Source organism: Mesoplodon densirostris, chromosome 5 (assembly GCF_025265405.1).
Source record: "Mesoplodon densirostris isolate mMesDen1 chromosome 5, mMesDen1 primary haplotype, whole genome shotgun sequence".
NCBI classification, from domain to species: domain Eukaryota; kingdom Metazoa; phylum Chordata; class Mammalia; order Artiodactyla; family Ziphiidae; genus Mesoplodon; species Mesoplodon densirostris.
Genome location: NC_082665.1, coordinates 11,965,073 through 11,993,045, shown reverse-complemented (window position 1 = coordinate 11,993,045; position 27,973 = coordinate 11,965,073). Strand labels below are relative to the sequence as shown.

The following is a 27,973-nucleotide window of genomic DNA, read 5'->3' as shown; positions in this document are numbered from 1 at the left end:
TGAGGGGGCAGGGAGGACGGAGGAGCGGACGCCAGGCCGCGAGGCTTGCGCAGACGCACTGGCAAAGTTCCGCGTTCCTGCCGGGGGGCAAGGCCTCCGCTTAGACACGGTCTTCCCGGAACCCGAGGGTGCACCGCGAGTGTGCAGTCTCGGGGCGGAAAGAGGGGTCGGGGGGAGGGCAGCGGAGGCTGGGCTGCCCACCGGTGTCCCACGCGCGTGCGCGGACGGTGGCACGCGCGCAGAAGGGACGGCGCGTGCACGGGAATCGGTGGGCAGCAGGGCGGGGCGACGCGGAAGTGGGCTCGGTGAGCTTGGGGCACAGGCCGGGGGACAGACAGTTCGCCCAACCTTCCTTCGCGCCGCCTCGTCCTACCTGCGGTGGCAGAAGATGTGACGGGAGGGCTGCCGGCGGCCCGCGGACGATGCTCGCGCTCCTGGGCGCGATGACCCTGATGCTGGTCGCTGGGGCGCCGTGGGTGTTGCCCGCAGCCTCAGGTGAGAGATAGGGTTCCCTGGGGGCGGGGGCTGGGCGCGAAGCTGGACAGCGGCGGCGTGGGAAACCTCGGACCCGGGAGGGACAGAGGTCCTCTCTGGGAGACCTCTGGTTGTCCGTGGTCGCAGCGCTCACATTGAAACCGACTTGGGCTCAAAAATTAAACGAGAGAAAGTGATGTTCAAGATCTTTCCACACCGCTTGCTTGGGGGCGCCCTGTGCCTGTTCCCTGGGCTCCTACCCCGCGGGGCTGGGTGTGGGAGAGCTTTGGTGTCGAGTTTGTTTTGAAAAATCCGGCAGCTCGACTGGACTTTTTAATAATAAACAAGGCTTTGGCCACGAGCTATGTGCTGCTGTTTCTTCAATTTAGTAAACTTTAGTTACTTGGTCCCATGTGGGAGGGGGATAAGGTTTGCAAGCATTTCTCTGCCCTCAGGATTCGTACAATCTAATAAAAAATAATAATAAAAGAAAAATACAAAGCCCAAATACAAAGGCTGGGAGCCACCAAGCTAATTTGCTGCCTTTCTTAACTTAGCTGGGATGCATGGAGGAATGGCACCTATCATACGGTTGACTTTGTAGCGAGAAGGGGGACTCGGTGTCCCCCCTTCGTCTTTGTAGGCCCAAAGACAAACAGGGCCTAGCAGCTGAGAGCAGGAATCCGGGAGTTGGTGAGGCTGCCTAGTGGGCTTAAAACACCTGTTTGTTTAGCAAAGCATATCCTTATTTTCTGGGGTACGTGGTATCCTATCTATCTTGTCCTAAAAAATAAAACAGCCAGTTAGTTATTTTACTAGCATAATGGGTTTCTTCCAGAATAGCAGAGGAATTGCAATTTGGGACAAGCAAGTTAGGTCAAAAACCTTAGGCAATTCCAGCAACAAAAAGAGAAGGTTACTTTATAGAGAAAAAGGAGGAAGTTGGGTGGGGCTGTTTTGAGAGAAAGTCCATTGGAGGAAAGCAAGAGTTCAGGATGGTGCTGCTTTTCCCATTGGCTGGGCTTGTTGCTGGCAGAGGAGAATTCTTCCTCCTGGGGTCTGGAATTGATGGTGAGTGAAAGTGCATGAAGGCTCCAGCTTCTGGCCTCCTGACTTCATTTTAAATGATGTTTCCTTTATTCTGTTTCACACCTATTTCTCAAACTCTTCCACATACATGATATATAGTATATGGGTACTAGGGTACTGGTATAACCCCTGGTAATTTCTTTGGAGTCTTTTGTTCATGGAAATTTTGCCTTAAACTCATGTTTGCTTCCATATAAAAAAACTTTCCCCAGAATTTTCATGTAAAATTAACATTCCAGGAGGGTGTTCATTAAGATCACAATTTTAATCTAGATTAGAGGAGAGCTAAAATAAACTTCATATACAACTGGCATTTATTGCCCTCTTAACTGTGTACCAGGCACTACTCTTAGTGTTTTAAAGGTATGAACTCATTTAGCTTTCAGAACAAAGCTAGGCACTGTTATCCTCATTTTACAGAGGAGTGGACTGAGGCCATATAGCTAGCCAGTGCTTTAGGAGGAAATCAAACCCTGAGAATCTGGCCTCAAAGCCCTGGGGCCTAAGGCTAGACTTTTTCTAAAGGTCACACAATTTAGTTCTTGATTATCCACCTATATGTTAAGGGCTTAGTTATCTTTCAATTAACTAATCTACTTTTTTCTCAAAGGAATAGCAATGTTGAAAACTAAATGAAATGTTAACCCTAACTTGAGATCATAATGTTGCTCTATGTTTCAAAATCATCAAACTGTTCCTACTTTCAAACCTAGTAAATGCAACTCCGGGATCCTAGTCTAAGAAAACTATCCAAAATATGGGAGGAAATTTATATCTGTATAGATGTATGTGTCTGGATTTATGTCAGACTTAAAAATATAGTAAACCATGGGACTTCTCTGGTGGCACAGTGGATAAGACTCCGCACTCCCAGTGCAGGGGGCCTGGGTTCGATCCCTGGTCAGGGAACTAGATCCCACATGCATGCCGCAACTAAGAGTTTGCATGCCACAACTAAGGAGCCTGTGTTCTGCAACTAAGGAGCCCATGTGCTGCAACTAAGGAGCTGGCGAGCCGCAACTAAGGAGCCCATGAGCCACAACTAAGGAGCCCACCTGCCGCAACTAAGACCCAGCGCAACCAAATAAATAAATAAATACTAAAAATGTATATATATAATAAACCATTTCTAGTCATCAATATGAATGTGAAGGGTTGAAGCAACCAATTGTATAAATAGAAATATTGGATTAAGTACCCTTTTATATATTTTACATGCTAAAGGTTGAAATAAACTATTATCAAAGGGATATTGCTAATACTAATAGAACAAAATCTATGAACTCTAAAATCCTATTTAATAACTATTTCCAAGTCCCTGTCCATTTATCAGTCAATTATTTGTTTGTCTTCCAAATGCCAAGATGCCTCTAACTCCAGGGTCTCCTTCCCTTAGTAGCAGAAGGATGTCATCTCTGAGGAAATACCTGGCTCTACCCCCGGTATCAAATTGCTGCATCCTATCTCAGGGCCCAGAATTACTAGAATTAGAATATTCTGGGCTGGAGACTACAAATGCCATCAGACCTTTTGTTAACCCCATAAACCCAGTCACTGTCCTTTGGCTGCATAGAATCTCTAAAATTCCAACAACTGCGATGGGGATTAAGTTTAGAGTGGGATACAGGGGAGTAATTCTATTCGGTGATGAAGTCTCAGAGAATAGGGGTGTAAAATAGAAAATGTGGGTGGGGAGACTCAATGAGTTCCTCCCCAAATTAAAAGGAAGAACCAGAAAATGTTTCCTCAGATGTCTCCCCTTTTGACTCCATACCGTAATATCTCTAACTGGAAAGTAGAGGCAGCAATCCCAATAAATAAAAGTTCTATACAAGGACCTCTTTAGTAGAAGGTCTGTGAGGAGATAACATCCTTGTCCTGAAGCAGAAGTAAAGGCTAGAAATATTGCAGGGAAAAGAGTAAACTTAAAAGCTGGTCTTTTAAAAATTGTAATTTATCATCATGAAAGATCAGTCCTTTGTGATATGGAAAAAGTTCCTGTGAACTCAGCATTAGTCCGAGGACTCTGAAGAATGCAGGTTAAGTGTGAAGCTGTATATACCTTGCCTTAAGGAACTTCCAGTCTGGTTGGAGGTTGTGTTTAACATAAAGAACCAATTTTTTAAAATAAATGTATTTATTTTATTTATTTATTTTTGGCTGCGTCGCATCTTCGTTGCTGTGCACGGGCTTTCTCTAGTTGCGGCGAGCAGGGGCTACTCTTCATTGTGGTGCGTGGGCTTTTCTCTAGTTGTGGCGAGCAGGGGCTACTCTTCATTGCGGTGCACGGGCCTCTCATTGCGGTGGCTTCTCTTGTTGTGGAGCACGGGCTCTAGGTGCGTAAGCTTCAGTAGTCGTGGCATGCGGGCTCAGTAGTTGTGGCTCGCGAGCTCTAGAGCGCAGGCTCAGTAGTTGTGGTGCACGGGCTTAGTTGCTCCGCAGCATGTGGGATCTTCCCGGACCAGGGCTCAAACCTGTGTGCCCTGCATTGGCAGGCGGATTCTTAACCACTGCGCCACCAGGGAAGTCCCAAAGAAGCAATTTTTTTAAAGACATCTTCAATCAGCAAGTTTTGAGAGCCTGTTAGATGTCGGGTACTGTGCTGAGTACATCTACTTTAGTGTGAAATTGAGTGGTGCAGATTCATGATGCAACGTGTAAAGAAAGAGCATGAGCTGCAGTATTTGAGGAAGGTTTTCTGTTAGGGGGCAAACTTGAGCTGGGTCTTGGAGGATTTGGGTGGTCAGAGAGGAAGAGAAACGCTATTTGGAGGGGCCAAAAAGGAAAAATCAGAAGAGAGGGCATCCAACTGGTGGAAGATTTGTACTAGAAGTATAAGAAATAAAGGGGGGGAAAAAAAGAAATGGCAAGGCGGGGTTATAAATTAGGAGTATGGGAGTAACTGATACAAACTACTATACATAAAATAAATAAGCAACAAGGATTTACTGTATAACACAGGGAACTATATTCAGTATCTTGTGATAACCTAAAATGGAAAATAATCTGCAACATGTTATATAAAACTGAATCACTTTGCTGTACACCTGAAGCTAACACAATATTGTAAATCAACTACACTTCAGTTTTTTAAAAAAGCATAAGAAATAAAATAGGTCTCTAGATGGAAGTCCTTAAAAATAAACAGAAGGGTTCAGACTTGATACATTCAGTGGTCAAGACCTTTTCAGATTCCTGTAGGGCTTGGGTGACGTGATAAACTTTTATATCTCTATCGATTTTGTTATGTGAATGTTTGGTTCCTATGAATAGTTGTCAGCTCTGAAACCACATCTGTTCAGCTCTCTATCGGAGTATATCCCTCTCTGAACATAGTATGCGAAACCAAATTGAGGCTGTTAAGCAGTCCAACCCTGTATCCTTTACATCAGTATCACTTCTAAGACCAAAGAAAAATACTATTTTTATACAGAGACTTTTTTTCCGAATTAAAAGACAATGCTTACCTTTTTATGATTTATTTTTTCTACCTTTATCGAGATATAATTGATATATAATATTTGCTTTTTATAGATTTTAAAAACTCAACCAACTCTCTCGAATGCAGAGATAGAAATAATTAGCACCCTCCCCATCCTGAGAGCAAGCACTAGGTTTTTTTAGATTTTTGTATATACTTAACTTTTATATTTTATATTTAAATGTATTCATTCTCCAATCAGTGATGTGAAGAATAACATTTTAAAATATATAAAATATCTATAGTATGTATATAAGTATATATGTATAACTATCTTCTTTCTTATTGCCTTGACAGGGGGAACAAATCTAAAATCTCCTGAAAATGGCAGGGTCTGCATCATTGATGACAGCTTTATCCTGAAGTGGAACAGCAGCAGTGAGTCTGTCAGGAATGTGACTTTTTCAGCAGAGTATAAAATGTACGTTACTCTACTTATTGATTTGCTGAATAATTTTTACCATTTTAACACCATAAATTTTTTTTTCAGATTTAGGAAACATTTGGTTTTTCCATTTTTTTAAAGAAAATATATGGCTATTTTGCATAATATTTATAACTTCATTTCTACAAATAGAGACTCAATCAAATTCATCTTTGGGTATTGAAGCAAGAGATTTTGGGGACGAGGCTAGCAGACAATTTCTGTAGTCCACAGCCATACCTTCTCTGTTCTGTATGCTCCAACTTCTTTAAATATAAATTAGGGGCTGACCTAAAGCATACCTTGAGGATATGGGAGAGTGCCCCTAAAGCCCTAGCCACTGTCTTGGAATAGGCTTCTGTGGTCAGGCTTTCCTCTTGTCTCCATCATACACAAAGTTTTAATTCTAGATACACTTTATAAACATCAGTATATTGGACCCTGCCTTCCCACAGACTCAGTGTTTCTGGTGTTTCTGCCTTTTCCCTAGTGCTAACTTTCTACTTAATGATTGCCAAGAGGATAGGCAGACAGAGAGTTGTGGACGAAGGGGTTATAGAAGGAAATACCACTCAGGAAGTATAGTACTTTGCTTTGGGTTCTGGGACCCTGTCTGCTAACCATGATCCCTGTCCAAGAAAGAGCAGGCAGGAAATCAGGCAGTGAAGAAACAGGGTGTAGGACCTCTAGAACCAGGATTCCACCACTTCAGCCACAGCCTGGTTGTTCTCCAGTTGATGGTTAGTAATTTGTGTGTGTATATACAGTTGACCCTTGAACAATGGCGTGGGTTAGGGATGGTCACCCCACCCCACCCCCATCCCATGCAGTCGGAAATCTGAGTATAACTTTACAGTAGGCCCTCCATATCTGCGGTTACGCATCTGTGGATTCAACCAACCCTAGATCGTGTAGTGCTGTAACGTGTATTTATTGAAAGAAATCTGCGTGTAAGTGGGCTCACACAGTTCAAACCCATGTTGCTCAAGGGTCAACCATATGTATGTATACACATACACACACACACACACATATGTGGCTTTTCTCAGAGCCGATAATTTAACAGTTTTCATCTTTAGAGATTTTCTTTAAATTGAACTTTGAGTTTTGTTACCAAATTTGTTCTTTGCCTTAGTTCAGAATGTTGTTATGAAACAACTATTTTAGGTATAATAGAGATTATTTCAGATTCCTTTATTTAAAATTACCCTTGTAGGGGCGTCCCTGGTGGCGCAGTGGTTAAGAATCCGCCTGCCAATGCAGGGGACATGGGTTCAAGCCCTGGTCCGGGAAGATCCCACATGCCGCGGAGCAACTGAGCCCATGCGCCACAACTACTGAAGCCTGCATGCCTAGAGCCTGTGCTCCACAAGAGAAGCCACCACAATGAGAAGCCCCACACCGCAACAAAGAGTAGCCTCCCGCTCGCCGCAACTAGAGAAAGCCTGCATGCAGCAACGAAGACCCAACGTAGCCACAAAAAAAAATTAAATTAAATTTTTAAAAAATAAATAAAAATAAATAAAATAAAATAAAATTACCCTAGTAATAAAGAACAGAGCCATAGACGGTGCTCTCGTGTTCTTGTTCCTTCACACGTTCTGTCACTTCTACTGAATTCTCCAGTTCATGATAATCTGTCGGTTCTGACTTTAGTATCCAATGCACTATTTCAGTGTGTTCTTTCTCTATTCTGTTCTCTATTGTTTATTCTGCTAGCCTTATAAACAATTGCCTTGTAAGAACATGCCAGGTCACAAGTTTGGGGAGCCAGTTTAGCGGTTAGTGTGGTGTAGTGTTATACGAACTTGATCCAGGGTACTTGGGTTTAAATCTATCCTCTGCTACTTATTCTCTCTGTCACAGTTTCCTTATCTGTTAAGTAAAGATAAAAAATTAGTATGATCATATGTAATTTATCATTCAAACCAGGATACTTCTGAGAGTGAACAGAAGCACTTGATTTTAGATAAAATGGAACAATAAGCTTAAACCAGGACAGTCCCCGGCAGACTGGCCTGGGACACCCCAGTGATGAAGCATCTAACTCGGAAGGCTATTATGAGCGTTACACAATTGTGTATCAAGTGTACATAACAGTGGTGCGGAGAACGTGATCAACCAAAGTGTAGTTAATATCAGCAGCAGACATATTTTTTTCCATATAGTGTTTCTCAGAACATTAGAAATATCACTGGTGATAAATGATACACAGACACATAAATAAGCTACTGGGATACCAGTGCCTGTAGAACATACGCTTATCTAAGACGTCAGTGTTTGTGACTTATATCTAAAATGTATTATGGGGACTTCCCTGGTGGCACAGTGGGTTAAGAATCCACCTGTCAATGTAGGGAACACAGGTTTGAGCCCTGGTCCGGGAAGATCCTACATGCCACAGAGCAACTAAGCCCACGCATCACAACTACTGAGCCTGCGCTCTAGAGCCCACGAGCCACAACTACTGAGCCCCCGTGCCACAACTACTGAAGCCCGCGTGCCTAGAGCCCGTGCTCTGCAACAAGAGAAGCCACCGTAATGGGAAGCCCGTGCACCGCAATGAAGAGTAGCCCTCGCTCGCTGCAACTAGAGAAAGCCCGCGCACAGCAACGAAGACCCAACACAGCCAAAAATGAAAATAAATTAATTAACTAAATAAATGAATGTATTTAGTTAAAATAAATAAAATGTATTATGACGTATGTAGTGTGCAGTCTTCATTCAACAAACACTGAATGCCTTTTATGCCAAACACTCTTCTGGGTACTTGGAATACATTAGTGAATAGGAGAGACAGATGGCATGAAGTTTTATTATGAAACTGGTTTTATGAAATGAATTTTCTATTGGTTACACATTTATTTTCAAGTTATATTTCTGTTGTGATCTAAACACTGTATAAGATAAAGTTTGTTTGTTCTTTTAAGAAAATATAAAAGTAGCTACCACTGTAGTAGCTCCCTTACATGCAAAAGCAGTTGTAATAGTGGGCAGCTGCATCTCCTGGAGCAGGGAAGACAGATGTAAAGAGTGAGGGTATGTTAAAACCATATCAAGGCTTAGTTTTAAATTTTTTATAAGGTTTTCTGTTGAGTATAATAAAAGTTCTCCATATAAATGGACCAGAAATGCTTTACTGGCTTTTTGCCTGGAGCTCATTTTATTTTGACCCTCTATGCACCTGATTTAAAGAGGTCTATGTACCGTACCCACTTCCCAGACTTCCTTAATCTCCTAATTTCTCTGGAATTATATTTTCTAATAAGTGACATTTGAGGGGAAAAAGAATCTGAATTTTTGGTTTAGATTTTTAAAGTCTGGATTTAAAAAAAATAGATTCTGTTGTGGAGGAGTTTCTCAGGAAGATTTGCATTTAAATCAAGGTATCATTAATGCCAACTCTAATCTCAAAGCTCAGATAGGTAAAGAAGGGGAAACTCGCCAGGAATGAAGTGTATATGGTAGTGTATATTATTGGTAACTTTTTTTTTTTTTTTTTTTGGCTGTGTTGGGTCTTTGTTGCTCCACGCAGGCTTTCTCTAGTTGCAGCGAGCGTGGGCTATTCTTCATTGCGGTGCGCGGGCTTCTCATTGCGGTGGCTTCTCTTGTTGCGGAGCACAGGCTCTAGGTGTGCGGGCTTCAGTAGTTGCAGCACTCAGGCTCAGTAGTTGTGGCTCGCGGGATTAGTTGCTCCATGGCATGTGGGATCTTCCCAGACCAGGGATAGAACCCTCGTCCCCTGCATGGGCAGGCGGATTCTTAACCACTGTGCCACCAGGGAAGTCCTGGTAACTTTTTTAAGATGTCTATTTTTTGAAAAATAAGGTAGACTTGAATTGGAGTCAGCACAAACATTATTTAGATATCATCCCTAATTTCTATTAGCTTTTAATAGAGAGCATCCTTAGCTTTTTATTAAAGATGCTTTAGGGACTTCCCTGATGGTCCAGTGGTTAAGACTACATGCTCCCAGTGCAGGGGGCCTGGGTTTGATCCCTGGTCAGGGAACTAGATGCCACACGCATGCCGCAACTAAGAGCCCGCATGCCACAACTAAAAACAAAAAAAAGATCCCGCATGCTGCAATGAAGATCCCCAGTGCCACAACTAAGACCCGGTGCAGCCAAATAAATAAATATTTTTAAAAATAAATTAATTTTAAAAAATAAGCATGCTTTAGCATCTTTAAAATGAGGTCTACAATATTACCCAAAAAATAAAAATCAGCTAGTGCTAGAACTATGAATTAGGCTTGACAAAAATGCCTTCTCAGAGGATAGTTTCTCTCTTTGGTTTAAGGCAGACAGGGCTTACCACAGGCAGAAATTTTGAAATCTAATGTTTGTTTTCTGTCCCTCACCTTCACTTCAGCCTCCTGTCCCCTTTGTAGCAACATGTCCTTTCTGTTTAAGGCACTCTGTGCCAACTTAATTTCTTCACATGCTTAAAAAAAATCTAATATCACTCAAACTTTTTTTTGTGTGTGGTATGTGGGCCTCTCACTGTTGTGGCCTCTCCCGTTGCGGAGCACAGGCTCCGGACACGCAGGCTCAGCGGCCATGGCTCACGGGCCCAGCCGCTCCGCGGCATGTGGGATCTTCCTGGACCAGGGCATGAACCCATGTCCCCTGCATCGGCAGGTGGACTCTCAACCACTGCGCCACCAGGGAAGCCCTCTACATTGAGAAGTTTGTTAGTTTATGTTAACATTTTAAGTTCTTTATTTCTAGTCATGTAACAAAGGAATTATAGAGATCAGTAGGCAGAAGGAATGGTTTGGTTTTGAGAAGAGCAGAGGAAATTCTCAAACCATACTGATTCTGAGGTCTTCCTTAGGGTTAGTAAATCTCTTCATAGGGAGAGGTCAGAAGGGAATCATCAAATCCACTTCCCAAATTTTCAGTAAGGAAGAGAGGATCCAGAATACAAAGTAGTTGGCCAAAAGTCACACAACTATCTTTAACAAAGCCAACAGTAAGTCCACTTTTATCTTATAGGTTCTTCCTTTCTCTGCTTCTTTGAAATCCTAATGCATTAGGATTTTTTACATTAAAAAGTTAACTATATGTCAGAATTATTCCATTGTATAAATAATAATTTGGTATATATGTATTGAAAAAGAGTAGAATGTTACACACAAAAATATTGTCAGGACATTAACTCAAGTAGAAGAAATAACTACTTACACTAGCTTTATAATGTTAATGTAAGTAGAAAACATGTTTGTCACTCTTGTATTTATAATGTTCGTTCATTCATTTGCTTTTTTATCTTGAAGACCAGGGATGGATAATTGGAAGAAATTGCCTGGGTGTCAGCATATTACTAGTACCGAATGCAACTTTTCTTCAGTCAAGCTTAAAAGTGTTTATGAAGAAATTGAATTGCGCATAAGAGCAGAAAAAGGAAACAACACTTCTCAATGGCATGAGGTTACGCCATTTATACCATTTCAAAAAGGTAAGAAGTTGCCAGCTGAATTACATTGTATTCTTTATTAAATATTGCCAGAACAACTCTCTTCCCAAGCCCATTCATTTGCATGATATAAAGTCTCCCATCTTTAAAAACAAACAAACAAACAAGGATTCCCTTAAACCCGTATCTCCTTCCTGCTATGGCATCATTTTCCTGCTTTCCCTACGGTGCAGGGGTCCCCAGACCACCCCTTCCACCCCGGGCTGCACAGCAGGAGGTGAGTGTCAAGAGTGTCGGGCGAGCGAGCGAAGCTTCATCTGCCGCTCCCCACCACTCCCCACCTCACCCCACCACTCCCTATCGCTCCTCACCGCTCCCCATCTCTCCCCACCGCTCCCCATCTCTCCCCACCGCTCCCCATCGCTCCCCACCGCTCCCCATCTCTCCCCACCGCTTCCCATCTCTCCTCACCACTCCCCACCGCTCCCCACCACTCCCCACTGCTCCCCACCACTCCCCATCTCTCCTTACCGCTTCCCATCTCCCCACCACTCCTCACCACTCCCCATCTCTCCCCACCACTTCCCATCTCTCCCCACCACTCCCCACCACTCCTCACCACTCCCCACCGCTCCCCATCTCTCCCCACCGCTTCCCATCTCTCCCCACCACTCCTCACCACTCCCCATCTCTCCTCACCGCTCCCCATCTCTCCCCACCACTTCCCATCTCTCCCCACCACTCCTCACCACTCCCCACCACTCCCCACCACTCCCCACCGCTCCCCACCACTCCCCACCGCTCCCCATCTCTCCCCACCGCTTCCCATCTCTCCCCACCACTCCCCACTGCTCCCCATCTCTCCCCACCGCTTCCCATCTCTCCCCACCACTCCTCACCGCTCCCCACCGCTCCCCATCTCTCCCCACCGCTTCCCATCTCTCCCCACCACTCCTCACCACTCCCCACCGCTCCCCACCTCTCCCCACCACTCCCCATCTCTCCCTACCACTCCCCATCGCTCCCCACCGCTCCCCATCTCTCCCCACCGCTTTCCATCTCTCCCCACCACTCCCCACCGCTCCCCATCTCTCCCCACCGCTTCCCATCTCTCCTCACCACTCCCCACCGCTCCCCATCTCTCCCCACCGCTTCCCATCTCTCCTCACCACTCCCCACCGCTCCCCATCTCTCCCCACCGCTCCCCACCGCTTCCCATCTCTCCCCACCACTCCCCACCACTCCCCACCGCTCCCCATCTCTCCCCACCGCTTCCCATCTCTCCCCACCACTCCTCACCACTCCCCACCGCTCCCCATCTCTCCCCACCGCTTCCCATCTCTCCCCTCCACTCCTCACCACTCCCCACCGCTCCCCATCTCTCCCCACCGCTTCCCATCTCTCCCCACCACTCCCCACCACTCCTCACCACTCCCCACCACTCCCCACCGCTCCCCACCACTCCCCACCACTCCCCATCTCTCCCCACCGCTTCCCATCTCTCCCCACCACTCCCCACCACTCCCCACCGCTCCCCATCTCTCCCCACCACTTCCCATCTCTCCCCACCGCTCCCCACCGCTCCCCATCTCTCCCCACCACTTCCCATCTCTCCCCACCACTCCTCACCACTCCCCACCACTCCCCATCTCTCCCCACCACTCCCCATCGCTCCCCACCGCTCCCCATCACTCCCCATTGCTCCCCACCATTCCTCACCACTCCCCATCGCTCCCCACCGCCCCCCATCACTCCCCATTGCTCCCCACCACTCCTCACCACTCCCCATCGCTCCCCACCACTCCCCATCACTCCCCATTACTCCCCACCACTCCTCACCACTCCCCATTGCTCCCCACCGCTCCCCATCACTCCCCATTGCTCCCCACCACTCCTCACCGCTCCCCACCGCTCCCCACCGCTCCCCACTGCTCCCCACTGCTTGCATTACCACCTGAACCATCCCCTCCCATCACCGCCGCCCCCACCAATCTGTGGAAATATTGTCTTCCACAAAACTGGTCCCTGGTGCCAAAAAGGTTGGGGACTGCTGCTATAGTGGTTGTTCTCAACGTGTGGTCTCCAAGACCCTTTCAGGAGGTCTATAAAGTCCAAACTATTTTCTTAATAATTCTAAGACTTACTTGTCTTTTTCATTTTGATTCTCTCGTGAGTGTACTCTGGAGTTTTCTAGAGGCTGTTTGATGTGAAATGGTGACTGACTGAATGCAGAAGTAGGTGTGACACACAGCTGCCTTCTTTATTAAGCCAGACATTAAAGAGATTGGAACAAAATGTGAAATAGCACCACTTTCCTCACTAAGCTTTTTGGCTTGTTTGTTTTGGGAAATATAGTCATTTTTTATCACAAATATTTTTTATCACGTAGTGGGTTTTATCATTACTATTTTTTAATGAATTGATATTTTAAATTTTTATCAATTTTAATGTTTAACATGCCAAATATTCAATGACATAGCCCATGTAGACAAAAGCTCTTTAGGACCCTCAGTTTCTCTAAGAGTGTAAAGGAGTCCCAAGACCAAACAGTTTGAGAACCACTGTCCTATACCAAAGCTCACACAAGAATGATCTGTACCCCCTCTCTGTACACTTTCCCTCCTACGCCCTCTTCAGCCCTCTCCATTTGAGCTTTGTTCCCCATCACTACCCTAAAACTACTCTGGCCAAGGTCACCGTGACCTCCACAATGCCTAGTGGATTCCCCGTCCTCTTCCGGCCCAGTTCCCCTGTGGCATCGGCGTGATCATCACTCCCTTCCTGGAGCCCTTCCATCTCTGATCTCTAGGGCGCTGCTCTTTCCTGGCTCTCCTCCTGCTCTTTGGTTGCTCCTTTGTCAGTTTCTTCTCATCCCCCAGACCTTTAAATGTTGCACAGCTGCAGGGCTCAGTCTGCAGGGCTTGGTCCTTGAAGCTCTTCTCCTACGCACCCTCCACCAGGAATCGTATGGCTTTCAACATCATCTGTGCTCTTGGCTCCCCAAATTGTATCTCTCCAGCCCCATTCCTTCCCCTTACCTTAGACTCATATCACCAGCTCTCTATTCAGCATCTCTACTTAGAGGTCTACAAGTCGTCTCAAATTTAAAATGGCCAAACAGAGCTCTTGATTTTCCCCCTCCAGACCTGCTCTTCTTGCAGTGTTTTTCATCTCGGTTAATGACATCACCTATTTATTTGCTCAGGCCAAGAGCCCTGGCATCACCTTTGACATCTCTTTCTCGCATGCAACATGCAGTCCATCAACAAATTCTGAGTCATCAACCTTCAAAGTATATCACGAATCGGATCCCTTCTCACTTCCACCCCTGCTACCAGCGTTCGCCAGGCCACTTCCGTTTGTCACTCCAACTGCTGCAGTAGCTTCTCTGCCTCCTCATACATCAACCAGGGTGATCTTTCCCGGATGTGAATCAGGTCTCAGCAGTCCTCCGGAGACTACAGGCTCAGACTACAGAGTTCTGCCTGTTACCTGGCTTCTAGCTGCCTCTCTGATCTCATTTTCTACCACTCAGCCATTCGAGCGCCCCCTCCTGTCTCTTGAAAATGGTGAGCACACTCCCATCTCAGGGGCTCTGCCCTTGGTACCCCCTCAGCTGGGGATGCTTTTCCCCTCGAGACCTGCATGACTGCCTCCCTCACCTTGTTCAGGTCTCAGCTCAGACGTCTCGGGGAGCCTCCTCCTCACGAACTTACCTAAGACAGCTCTTGCTGCCATTCTCTGTCCCTTTATGTTACTTCATTGTTTCTTATAGCACACGTGACCTTATAACATTATATGCATTTGTTTATTTGGGATTTTTGGCCACACCCCTCACTAAAGTGTAAGCTCCATGAGGGATTTTCTCTGTTTTATATGCCAGGCACATATTAAGTGCTTAGAATTGTTTGTTGTATGAATGTTTTGGCTTGTATTAGTGAACTTATATAGTAAATGTTTTTATTTTTACAGCTCAGATTGGTCCTCTAGATGTACATTTAGAAGCTGAAGATAAGGCAATAATAATAAACATCTCTCCTCCTGGGACAAAAGATAGTATCATGTGGGCTATGGATCATTCCAGCTTTATTTATACCTTAGTTATCTGGAAAAACTCGTCAAGTCTAGAAGTAAGCGTTATTTTTATCTTTGTTTGATGTGAGAGAAGAATGACATGAATTCATTCTAAAACTTGACTTTTTACTTTTTTAAAGAACAGACTTCTTTTTTTTTTAATTATAGGAAAGGACTGAAACTGTTTATTCCAGAGATAAAATTTACAAACTCTCACCAGAGACTACTTACTGTTTAAAAGTTAAAGCAGAACTACGTTCACCAAGAAGAGTTGGTTTCTATAGTCCAGTGTATTGTATAAACACCACAGGTAAGGAGGAAGTCTTGCTTCAGATTCAATACCTATGTATATAAATTGGCAACCTATCAATTTTGGCATTTTTCCAATAGTTGCTAAAGCTTATGTGATGGTTTAATAGACATTAAAACAAAAGCATTCTAACAGCATTTACGTAAGCAACAAATGTTATTTGGGATTTTTGTCTCAAGTAAATAGTAATGAAAATTTTGTGTAAAATCCAAGTATTTTCTAATGAAAAAAAACTGTTTTTATTCAGAATCCACAAGAAAGGGAGGTAGTTGCTAGAAGAACAGTTAGTCTTCCAAAACGTTTACCTTTATAGATGAAATGTCAAAATATGAAAGCATCCTGATACATTTAACCAGTGACATCTTGCCAACAATTAAGGTTTAAGGGCAGGAGCTTGGATTTATTACTTTAATTATAAGTTTAATATAAGTTTGTTTTTAAAATCAAACAGTATAGAAGGGTTTAAAGGTTTCCTCTCCTGCCTCCTGACCCCCTGGTAAATTCCATTTACCAGAGATAAGTATCACCATCAGTCTGTGTACAACCTTTCATACTTTTTTCGGGGCTTATATAAGTATATACTTGGACTTACAGTTTTGGGGGTTTTGTCTTTTAAATTAAAAAATAAGGTCCTGCCAGATATATTTTAAACTTGCTTGTTTAACCCAATATATTGAGGCTCTCTTTTTATGTCAGCACATATAGATCTATCACATTCTTTTAAATGGCTGCATAGTATTCCCTTGTGTGAATACACCATAACTTATTTAGCTGTTACATCATTATGATAAAACTCAAGCCTTTTATCTTCTTGCTCATGCTGTTAGGAATTCTAGCCATCTGTCATCTCACTAGAGAAAATGTGTGTGTTTTTTGTGTGCTCTTTGTCTTCTAGAGAAACATAAAGTGCCTTCACCAGAAAATATACAAATCGATGCTGAAAATCAGGTCTATGTTCTTAAATGGGATTACGCATATGAAAACACGACTTTTCGAGCTCAGTGGTCCCAGTAAGTTCTATTCCATAAATGTCCTTTTGCAGTTTATTTTGCCCAGTTTGTTAGGTTTCTTTTCACTCTGCTTCAGCCACCTGCTGCTCCGTGCACACGTGTGGCCTGATGGAAAGGTGGTTGTGATATACTGGAACTGGAGTGTTTAATTCTAGTCCCAGGATGTCATTGAGCTAATCACTTAACTTCTTTGGGCCTCAGTTTCTTCACTTGTTGTAAAATGGGTATATTCTAATAACATCTAGTGTTCTTACTGGCCCTCTTTTTTTTTTTTTTTTTTTTTAAGATGTGATTCTAGTTGCATGTGCTATTTCCTCAATCTGGAGTACTTGACACATGGCCATGATCTTTTCTTCAGAACCCACGTCTTCCATGAGTCCTTGAAATGATCTGAGTCCAGTCACTCTGTCTTGTTCAATTCAAGTTAGCCTTCCCATTGTCTTGATTATTTTAGTGGCTTTGGCAGATTTTTTAGTGATTACTTTAGTGGGAAATTAAGAAAGTTGGAGAGAACTGTGCTCTATGTGACTGAGTAGAGACCAGCCAAATATGAGTGAAGCTTAGCACCACATGAGTGGAAGAGGACTGCATATAGTTTATACTGGTTGGAAAACTGTAGGGGAGTAGAGAGGGAGAAGAGAAGAGGATAATCAAGTGGAAGGTGAGGTGGACTATGGGGAGAGAAGGGCCGGGAAAGAAAGAGATACTGAGGATCGAGGAATAGAGGGACCAAAGGCAAGTATAGGTAAAGCAGGAAGGGAAGAGTGAGAGGAAAGAGACTAGAAAGACACAGAAAACATGAGGGAAAAGGGAAGTCAATACTGCTGTGATTGACTACTTTCAACCCTTTGGTGTTAGTTCCGAAGCAATAACAGTTTGTATAATAAACGCTTTCATGTCATACACGCCCTTACAGATATACATATATACATACACACACACGCACACACTGATCAGGAAACTGTACAGGAGTCTTTTATGTATTCTTCACTTTCAAAAGCATGTTAAACAGTAGGGCCACAGACTAGACAGGGATGGGGGTTTCTGATGGCTGGTCTCTAAGTTTCTTTTGGGTACTTAGCACACTGTACAAAGCACTGAAGGAGTCGTAAAGGTACAGCAGAATAAAACACATGGTGCTAGAAATCCGAAGCAGTTATCTGCCTTTGCATAGCAAAATGTGATTTAGGACTGAGGAGTGGAGTACAGATTATAAGGGTTACAGAAGTCGGAAACGTAAAGGTGGATGGGGCTGGAGAGACCAAAGAAGCCCTCTGGAAGGAGATGCAGTGTGAACCAGGCCTTGATTGCTGAGTCACATATTTTTAAACGACAAGAGAGGGCATCCCAGGCAGGGGCTACACACAGGGGAAAGCTCAGGATAGGATGAGACAAAATTAGGTCGGGGTAACGAGGAGCTGTTCATTTCCCATTGCTCTGTAACAAACTACCACAAACTTAGCAGCTTACAACACACTGTTTATTATCTGTCCGTGACTTCGGGTCAGGAGTCCAGGCGTGGCATAGCTGGGTTCTCTGCTCGGGGTCTCGGAAGGCTGCAGTTCAGGTGTCAGCTGGGGTTCTGTCTAGTACAAGCTGTCTCGTGCCGTCTCCTTAGCTCATGTGGTGGTTGGCAGAATCCATTTCTTGCAGCTGCAGAACTCATGGTGACCTGCTTCTTGGAGGCCATCAGGAGAGAGAATCTCTGTCCTCTAGACCCTCTTTTAAAGGGCTCATCTGATCAGGTCAGGCCCACCCAGGATAGACTCTCATTTGATGAACTCAAAGTCAACTGGTTTGGGACCTTGATTTCATTTGTAAGATCCCTTCACCTTTGCCAACTAATGTAACCTAATGAAGAGTTCATGGATCCTGCCCACACTGAGGCGGAGGGGATCATGTAGGGCTTGTGCACCAGCGGGTAGGAATTTGGGGGGCCAGTTTGGAAATTTGCCGACAAGAAGGGAGGACCTGCTTTGAGAGTAGCAGAACATTTGGGCCTGGGAGAGCAATGAGAGGGAACATTGAATTAATAGGATGGCATAAGCTTAGGCTTAGCCTCAGACTGCCCTGGAGGCATTTGAGTGCCATTGGGAGTTTTGTGTTGAGGGATGGGTCACGTGAGGCCTGTGTTTGAGGAAGGTGAAGGTGGCCACATTGTGTGTGGTGCAGCGGGAATAAGGAGACAAGACAGACAAGGGGACAAGTCAGGAGGCTGTTACAGTTCCAGGCGTGAACTGAGATGCTTGGGGCTGTTGGTTTCCGAGCAGCTTACTTAACCTCTCCAGGCCCAGTCTTAATCTGTGCAGACTTGCTCTTAGGACACTGGTGTGTATCTCTGATACAGCACTTACCCACAGGTGTGCTGGTACATTTAGCAGCTGGCTTTCCAGAAGGGAAAAGCCTTATCTGTAGCATTTGCCAGTTTTTATAATATAACTACTCCTATTACGGCCACTGTCAAGCTCCCAACAGCATGTCACTGAACATGCATCTGGGAAGATGCACAGTAAGCCCTCCGTCATATAGCGTTTCCGCTGTATAGACACGATAGACGTAAATAGCCTTGAGCATAGATAATAAAATGTAGGAAAATAATTAGGACAAGATGAGTTTTGAGTATTTATTACTTTTGTTTTTAATACAATTTATTTATTTGTAAGTTTATGTAACTTAACTTTTAATAATGGCTGTATTTAACAACTAGCTGGCAGCATTCCCAACAACTTAGCAGTTGTTTCTGTGCACCGGTACGAGCCAACTCTAACTCACCAATACCTTATCACACTCTGGAGCAAGATCTTTGGTTTTCTTTTGTGAACATGTCTCTTCCACCATCCTGTGAGTTTCCTGAGGGTGAGGACCGTTTCTCTCTGTAACTTTAGCCCCTAACAGAGTGTCTAGTGTATTATAGGTATTCAGTAAATGTTTACTAAATTAACGTGTTTGGAATAAAAAACATTTATTTGTCTTAAAAGTGAGTTTTTAAAAAGGATCCCTGGGAGTCATTCAGACAAATGGAAACAAGTACCAAACTGTGAAGATGTCGCAACTACCCACTGTGTGATTCCTCAAAATGTTTTCCCAGAAGGAATTCACCGTATCCGTGTACAAGCATCTAATGGAAATAACACATCTTTCTGGTCTGAAGAGAAAATATTTAATACTGAAATGAAAAGTAAGCCAATAGTTTTTACTTTACATTGTAATTCTCCAATTTGGTGCGAACTCTTAAAATTGTTTTTTAGTCTAATTTGAACTTTGTGTCTTCACACATTTTTTCTAGCTATCATATTTCCTCCAGTCATTAGCATGAAATCCATTAATGACGACTCACTGCACGTCTCTATCGGTGCTCCAAAAGAGTCTGAAAACAAGTCTGTGAACCAGCCTTACCTGCTAATTTATGAAGTTATTTTTCGGGAAAACACTTCAAACGCTGAGGTAAAAAGACTATGTAGTATAGGTTTATAATTTAGAGTTATAACTGTGGTTTGGGTAAACAAAGCTTGCAGTTAAAATTCTAGGGAAATTTTTAAACTTTAAGACTATGTGATTAACTCAGATATTTACAATAGGAAGAAATGAGCATTTCCCATGTTTTACACAGTAAGAGTTACGATCCACCTGCATCTGGGCCCCAGTTAGTTGTTGTTGTTGTTATTGTTGTTTCTTTGGCCACGCCACCTGGCATGCAGGATCTTAGTTCCCCGACCAGGGATGGAACCTGTGCCTTCTGCAGTGGAAGCTCGGAGTCCTAACCACTAGACTGCCAGGGAAGTACCCCCTCCCCCCCAGTTAGTTTTTAAAATTCAGATCCTGAGTTTATTCCTACTCAGTTAGAATCTCTGGGGGTAGAACTCAGGAATTTGTATTTTTAACAGGATTCTCAGGTATTCGTGAACCAGGGTTTCTCAGCGCTATTGACATTTGGGTTGGCTGATTCTTTGTTGTGGAAGCTGCCTTGTGCATTATAGGATGGCTAGCAATACCGTTGGCCACTACCCACTAGATGCCTGTAGCGCTCCCTCCCGGTTCTGACAACCCCAAATACCTCCAGATACCGACAAATATCCCCTGGGGGTAGGGCACCTCCAAGAGGGCAAAAATTGGTTTTTAGGGCGCAAAAGAATCTTAGCTGTTACAGTGGTTCGTGACCCTCCAGGAGGAAAACCTGCCTCAAGTGTTCAACTTCGCCCAAAAAATCTTATTCAACTTTGTAAAGGGGGAGGGATTAGGAAAAAATGGTCTAAAAAGTCTCCTTAGGGGAGTAGTCATGACAAAAGGGTTGAGAAACACTTGTTTAAACCCTACAATTCAAAAACCACTGACAAAGCTCATATACATCAGATAATCCACATTATTCCTAGATCACTTTTCCCTGTGGAATTACAATCAAGGAATCAGCCTTTAAAAATCTTGTGCAAATAAGTTGGTAAATTCTGTAACTTCATTTTCTGTTGAAAATCTAAGAAAATTCCAGCGACTTGGCTAGTTTCATTTTAACTATCTGAACACTCTGTAACCATAGCAGAATTTAGCCCTATTGAGCACTATGGTTAGTTCTCAGTCATCCCTAGATCAGAAAGATCTAAATTTGTGTCTCAAGCCCCCAAATTGTGTAACCTTAGGCAAGGCGGTTAACTGCTAAAACTTTGTTTCCTCTCCTCTAAAGTGGTGGTGGTCATTGTAACTTAATTTTTTTTTGTTTTTCATTGGGGTATAGTTGTTTTACACTGTTGTGTTAGTTTCCACTGTACAGCGAAATGGAGTTCCCTGTGCTATACAGCAGGTTCTCATTAGTTATCCATTTTATACATATTACATTGTAACTTAATTTTTTTGAAAGGATGTTTATAAGGTTTAAAATGAGGTAAAATATATGAAAATACCACATTGCTTGACAAATAGTAGATTCAATAACTTTTTTTTTTTTTTTGGCCATCCTATGCTGGGTAACACATCAATAATTACAATCGTAATAACAAGTCAAATTTATTGAATACTCATTGTGTATCAGGTACTGAACTAAGTATTTTACATGAATCGTCTCAATCATTCTTCAACCCTGCCAGACAGTTTGATTGATTAAATTACTATTCAGCGAATACTTGGGATGGAATATTCGTTACTGCCGCCCTGATACTAGGCTGTAAACAGTGGAATGGGAGTGGATGTGGTGTGAGCAGAGGCCTTAAGTGCGCATGCATTCTTCTCCCATTTGTCAAGAGGAAAGCAAGCTCCACGTGGTCTCTGGCCCCAGGCGGATAGGAGACTGTGGAGCAGACCTAAACCTGATCCACGGCCTCAGTGAGTGTTCCCCCAGCACTTTGGGACACTCACGAGTAAGAAAAACAAATATCTTTTGAGCCACAGGCTGTTTTGTTACACAGCATTGCACAACATTATTTTGTTGGCCTTGTAATATTTTGTTATACAACATTATTGTGGCAATAGCTGACGAATACAAATAGGAGTAATAATTGTCCTCACTTTACAGATCTGGGAGTAGGGCCCAGGGAACTTAAATAACTTGCCTAAGCCCATGTAGCTGTGAGTGATATCTTGCTACAGGCAGTTTGAGGCCAGAACCTCTGCACTTAATTGTTCTGCCACTAAACAGAGATAACATGATGGTGATTAAACCAAACCAGTATGTACTTATAAAATAAATTAGAGTTGTCTTAGGAAAATATTCTTTTTTTGGCAGAAGCCATGTTTAACTTTTGAATTTGGTTATAATGTGTTGTCCAAAACAAATTTATATTTCTCAAACACATACCAAGTGTTTGGGAGAGGCCAATCTTAGCTTGACTATTTAAGGAATTCAGAAAATAGATATTCCCTATATGATTTCTTGGGGTTCTAAATTTTATCAATGATTTACTTATTTTTTTATAGAGAAAAGTTGTAGAGACAAGAACTGATTTTACTTTTCCTAACTTGAAACCGCTGACTGTATACTGTGTGAAAGCCAGAGCAGTCACTGAGAATGACAAGTGGAATAAAAGCAGTGTTTTTAGTGATACTGTGTGTGAGAAAACAAAACCAGGTCAGAACCTTTTATTGTATCTTTTCTTTTTTAATGTAACAAGACTTAATAAAAATAACCAATTCATTGAAACTTGTAAAATATTTTCTTTTCACCACAAACATATAGAGAATATTTTCTTCATGAACTGTGTGAGTACTTCATGCCGAGCCTTCCAGTTTTAGAAAATATTTTTAATACTCAACTTAGTTCAGTGGTTTTTGCATGCTTTATATTTCATGCATATCTGCATAATTAATTTCCTTTTATTATGACTCTTAGAATTTAATGAGACTATTTTAATTTTTTATAGAATCCTTAATATAATTATTATGTGGAAATCCCTTAATTAGTTCAGTTGTGAATTTTTTTATGTTATTGTTGGTATTATTTAATAGAATGTATATTTCCTTTCACGTGGCTGTATTTGTTTCACACAAACTGTCAGCAGTCTTAATGTATTTGTGTGTCAAAACCTATATAGATGCTAAACGCCATTTATTTGTTTTTAGGAAATACTTCCAAAACCTGGCTTATAGCTGGCATCTGCACGGCATTATTTTCTCTCATTGTTGTCATCTATGTTGCAAAAGTCCTCTTGAGATGCATCAATTACGTGTTCTTCCCATCAAGTAAAACTCCTTCCGCTGTAGATGAGGTATGTTACTTTTCTTTTCAACAGTTAACTGGATTTTTCTTAAAATGAATGGGAAATATGTTTGATTTCAACAGAATATAAATGTTTTCTTGATATTCAGAAAATAATACAGACTGATTTGGGTTTTTTTCTTCAGAGTTTCAGAAAATTAACTTTAGAAACAGTCATTTAATAGAATATAACATGGAATAGTAAGGTGTGTCCTTAATCTCATATTTTTCTGGCAGTTTGGTTACTGTGGCACTTGTTTTACCACTGAAAGTCTATATTCACAAAAAGATTAAAACATTATCATCAGTGCAAAAACTGTATTCTGTGGATAAAATCACAGAAAACGAAATAGCAAAACACAAGTTTCCTTTCACAGCACCTCGGTGTTTTGGTTGGCATAGTTAGTAAAGGCACTGAGTGGTGAAGACCAGAGTGTGGACACCACCCTGGGGGTGGTGGGTTCACTGGAGCAGCTTCCACGCTGCCTGCCCTGTTTCAGGTTCCCCAGGCTTTGGAGCTAGAGACCTGAAGGTGAATTGTTGATGGGCTGTAGTGTATTTGGACTTACTGGCTCTGTGAACTTGAGCAGCTCTCTTAAGGGTACTTGAGCAAGTGCCCGTAGACTGTAAAACAGAGCCAGTGGTACCATCCTGCAGAATTGGGAGGGCCAAAGGAGATAAACCAGAAAGGCCTAACACTGTACAAACGTTCCATAAATATGAACTGTTTTACTCTTTTATGCCTGAGTTTTTTAATATCATTTCTATATACTCTTCTATTCAGAGCTGTTATTTAAAGAGCTTAAAACTATCAAGTTACAATAGCTCTTTATTCTTAGTGGGACAGGGAAAAATTAATTTCTCCCTGTGCTTTTTCTGGGTATTTGTGGATTAGATACCAAAATTTTTATTATGTCAAAATAAAGGGCTTCCCTGGTGGCGCAGTGGTTGAGAGTCCACCTGCCGATGCAGGGGACACAGGTTCGTGCCCCGGTCCGGGAGGATCCCACATGCCGTGGAGCGGCTGGGCCCGTGAGCCATGGCCGCTGAGCCTGCGCGTCCGGAGCCTGTGCTCCGCAACGGGAGAGGCCACAACAGTGAGAGTCCCGCATACCGCAAAAAATAAAATAAAATAAAATGTCCCAAATCCCAGTGCTCTCCCTTTCCTTCCTCACCCACACTCTTCCACTCCCCACCCCTGATAGCACAGTGGACCTTTCTCAGGGACTCTTCATATAATTCCCAAAAACAGTACTAACATGTACATGACCTCACTAGTGATGGTCTTATTCCAAACATTATAGTGCAATCGATATGCTCTTAGCTTGCTTTTTAATATGCATGTCAAAAGATAGGGTTTCTAGATAGCTTAAGAAACCACAGCTTATTAGAACTAGAAAACTAATTTTTGTGATTTTAAATAATCTGTTTCTGTTCTTTCCCTTTTGAATTAGTATTTCTCTTCACAGCCAGTAAGGAATCTACTCCTTTCCACTTCTGAGGAACAAACGGAAAGATGTTCTATAATTGAAAATGCAAACACTATTACTGTAATAGAAGAGACTAATCCAACTGATGAAGATCACAAAAAGTACAATTCCCAAACTAGTCAAGATTCGGGAAACTATTCTAACGAAGACGAAAACAGTGGAAGTCAAATAAGTGAAGAACTTCTGCAACAGGAAACTGTGTGACCAGGAATGAACTCTAAAATATTAGGGGGTCTCGCGGGAGTTGCAGTGGGAACCTGGGCTCCTTGCTCCTCTCAGTAACTAGCAAGAGACTCTTTGCTTGTGGGGGAAGAAAGAGCATCTTCAGTTAGTAGGTCCTAAAAACACAGGCAAGCACTTAAGTATTTGAAAGGAATTTGGAGAAGAGTTTTCTACATTCTTCTCCATGTGTAAGGTCTTGAAAGACCTGTCATGGGACCGCCCTGGATGAGAGGAGTTAAATCCAGAAGGTGCCCTCTGTCTTCCTAATGATCCCCTAAGCACCACCGTGCGTGCCGTCGTGTGGTAAGGGCGGCGCTTGCGTTCCCATCAGCTGATACCGTCGCCGTGCTGCCACTGCTGCTGCATGTACCATCTGTCGCTTCTCCATCCCAGTATTACAGTCCGTTATTTTTCAGGACATATTTAGAACATTTGGTCTTTTCTTTGGACACGAAAGTAGGCCCTTTGGAAATGTCTTTAGAAAAGCCTGAATACTACCATCACTTGGTTTTCTGAAAACGTAGCTTACTCTGGAAAACAGCTGCAGATGCCAGAAACATGGTGTGGTCCTTACAGTTTTTTCAGGGGAATTCTATCCGTTTTACCAATTACACTGGCTTCTACATCACAGTTACCTATCCCTTCTAGGGTTTAGGATTAAAACCAGAAAATCTTTTGCTATATGTCCATGAAGTCTTCCTGATTCAGACCATTGGAACAATAGCTTCTGATTACAGTGCGTAATCACTAAAATTACAGAGAAATGGGAAACTATCTGAGTAGATAACTTACTATTATCTTTTAAGATATGAGAGTATGTGACATTAGTCACAGTGGATGTAAGAAGTCTTGGGACCAGAAAATGGTACTGAGAGAAGAGAGAGAGTAAGAAGTAGAGTAATTCAGTAGGAAAGAAGCAGGTGGCTTTAGCGAAAAATAAGAATAATGTGTGTAATCAGCTGTTGATTACTAACATCCTGAGGGTGGTTTGTTTTTGTGGCTTATCTGTATCGTTTCTAACACCAGGCCAGCTTCTCTACGCCATCTGGAAGTATTCAGGTACCCCTTCTGCTCAGCCTACATGCACTCAAGAAAATGCAAATTATTTATTATCAAGGTGTGGGAGGAAATGTACCTGGGAAGAAAACCTAATTTTTAAAATATATAATGCCTTTCAAGGGCATCTATAGCTTTTTTTTTTTTTTTTTCTTTTTTTTTTGCGGTATGCGGGCCTCTCACTGTTGTGGCCTCTCCCGTTGCGGAGCACAGGCTCCGGATGCGCAGGCCCAGCGGCCATGGCTCACGGGCCCAGCCGCTCCACGGCATATGGGATCCTCCCAGACCGGGGCACGAACCCGTATCCCCTGCATCGGCAGGCGGACTCTCAACCACTGCGCCACCAGGGAGGCCCTATAGCTTTTTTTTAAAATGATTCTCTATTTGGGATTATTCATGGAGATCCTGCGGAGGAGGGAAGTGTAGGAATTCTGGTGGCCTCTGAGGCCGGGTTCTCAGCTTCAGTCGTTGCAGAAGGACCAGTGAAAGGGAAGGGAGATGAAGCTACCCAGAGCATCACGGCAGGCCAGTCTTATTTACACAATGGTCCGCTGTGGTCTTCTGGGTAGAGGAAAAGGTTGAAAGCAGCTGCCCTGGGAAGGGCTGTGACGCTCAGCACGTCCTCTGCAGAGCACACTGTGTGCTTCCCTAGACCTTGGTCCAGCTCCCAGGGGAGCATACAGTATGGGCCAGGGATCCCCGCCAAGGCAGTTCTCTGCTGCAGAATCCCTACAGGGACCCACGCACACCTTTGATCCTGCTGACCGGAGGCCTTTGGTTCAAAGCAGATCTGGGTTGGCCCTTCGCTTGTAAAGGCCCTGTCAGTGGGAATTTGCCTCTGTAGTGAGGAAGTGAGGAACATGCCAGGACCCTGTCAGCCCAGGCTTCCACGCTGTGTCAGTGCGACAGGCCTGGTCAGCACGCAGGCCCGGGATTTACCAGAGGAAGAAGGCTGCTTCAGAATGCACATCCCAAAAGGAAACAGCGCCTTCGTGGGATGTGAAAGAGGGAAAACTCGGGCATTAGGATGAAAAGACACCACAGAAGTCGACAGGTCCCTGGATGTGGGAGTCTGTGTGTCTTTGGGGTTTAGGACCCCCTGTGGTTTTCAGCGAACAAGCATCTGAGCAGCAGCGAACAAAAAACCCTCGATTTTGCCTTGTCTTCTGACCTAAAAATGCAATTCCATTCCATTCTTCATTGTGGTCCACGTGTAGCTTAATCAGGATGTGCTTACTTGTAAAGTGACAAGTATTTTTTCTGAAGAATAGTTTACTTGGAAATACCATATACTTGGGAGCACCAATAAACTGCCTCAGAACTACAATATTGATAGTTCTTGGAGAAGCTGGATAAAACCTACGCATTTATGTAAAAGATTTGTATCATTACAGCCAGAAATAATGTATTAATACATAATACAGATTAACATAGGTAAGTGGTGACGTACGTCTGTAAACATACATGCATACTTATACCTACACGTGCACATGCATGCTGTGGGCCATACTCCAGCAGGACAGCCATAAAGACTTAGCATAGCTTCTAGTTAGAAAAGTATAAATGCTGCTCGAGAACTATGAACTAAAGAGTCTGAGCAGAAATTTGCAACCTATAAAAAAGTTATTTCAAAAATATAATTCAGGGCTTCCCTGGTGGCGCAGTGGTTGAGAGTCCGCCTGCCGATGCAGGGAACACGGGTTCGTGCCCCGGTCTGGGAGGGTCCCACGTGCCGCGGAGTGGCTGGGCCCGTGAGCCATGACCGCTGAGCCTGCACGTCCGGAGCCTGTGCTGCGCAACGGGAGAGGCCACAACAGTGAGAGGCCCGCGTACCACAAAAAAAAAAAAAAAAAAAATATATATATATATATATATATATATATATATATATATATATATAATTCAGAGTTCGTATCTTTTCCCCAAGCTGTGACCTTCAAAGCAGCCTCTGATTGCTCCTAAGAATTTGGAGAGTGTACAGAAACTTTGCCTACCTGCCCGCTCGTCCCGGTAACCCTTTGACTACCTGACATGTTTGTTTTGTGGTGTCTGTCTGCCCCCCCCAGGGGACCGGAAGCTCTGTGAGAGCAGGAATTTACTTTTACTTGTTACTGTATCCCCAGCACCTACCACAGTGCGGTGCCTCACACCTAAAAAGTGCACAGGAAATAATTGTCAAATGACTGAAATCTAAAATTGGAACCAAATGGGTGTTTCTGACACTGTTTGTGTGTCTTGTTGAG

At 43.3% G+C, this 27,973-nt stretch overlaps 1 protein-coding gene across 1 annotated transcript; it reads left to right on the top strand.

Moving 5' to 3' along the window:
• The first annotated feature begins 79 nt into the window (after positions 1-79).
• On the top strand, positions 80-25,357 carry IFNAR1 (interferon alpha and beta receptor subunit 1). The gene is made up of 11 exons (XM_060098539.1): positions 80-495; positions 5,342-5,465; positions 10,750-10,931; positions 14,862-15,019; positions 15,132-15,273; positions 16,169-16,283; positions 19,262-19,461; positions 19,570-19,727; positions 22,185-22,335; positions 22,827-22,972; positions 24,417-25,357. The coding sequence occupies exons 1-11, from the start codon at positions 423-425 to the stop codon at positions 24,654-24,656; spliced, it is 1,689 nt and encodes a 562-aa protein (XP_059954522.1). The 5' UTR covers positions 80-422; the 3' UTR covers positions 24,657-25,357.
• The last annotated feature ends 2,616 nt before the right edge of the window (positions 25,358-27,973 follow it).

What these genes read in the sequence shown, in the direction of transcription:
- IFNAR1 (XM_060098539.1), top strand. Translation starts at nt 423, where the DNA reads ATGCTCGCGCTCCTGGGCGCGATGACCCTGATGCTGGTCGCTGGGGCG. An exon ending in TTTTCAGCAGAGTATAAAAT is followed by an intron (nt 5,466 to 10,749) that starts GTACGTTACTCT and finishes TTTATCTTGAAG; the next exon opens with ACCAGGGATGGATAATTGGA. An exon ending in GTATTGTATAAACACCACAG is followed by an intron (nt 15,274 to 16,168) that starts GTAAGGAGGAAG and finishes TTTGTCTTCTAG; the next exon opens with AGAAACATAAAGTGCCTTCA.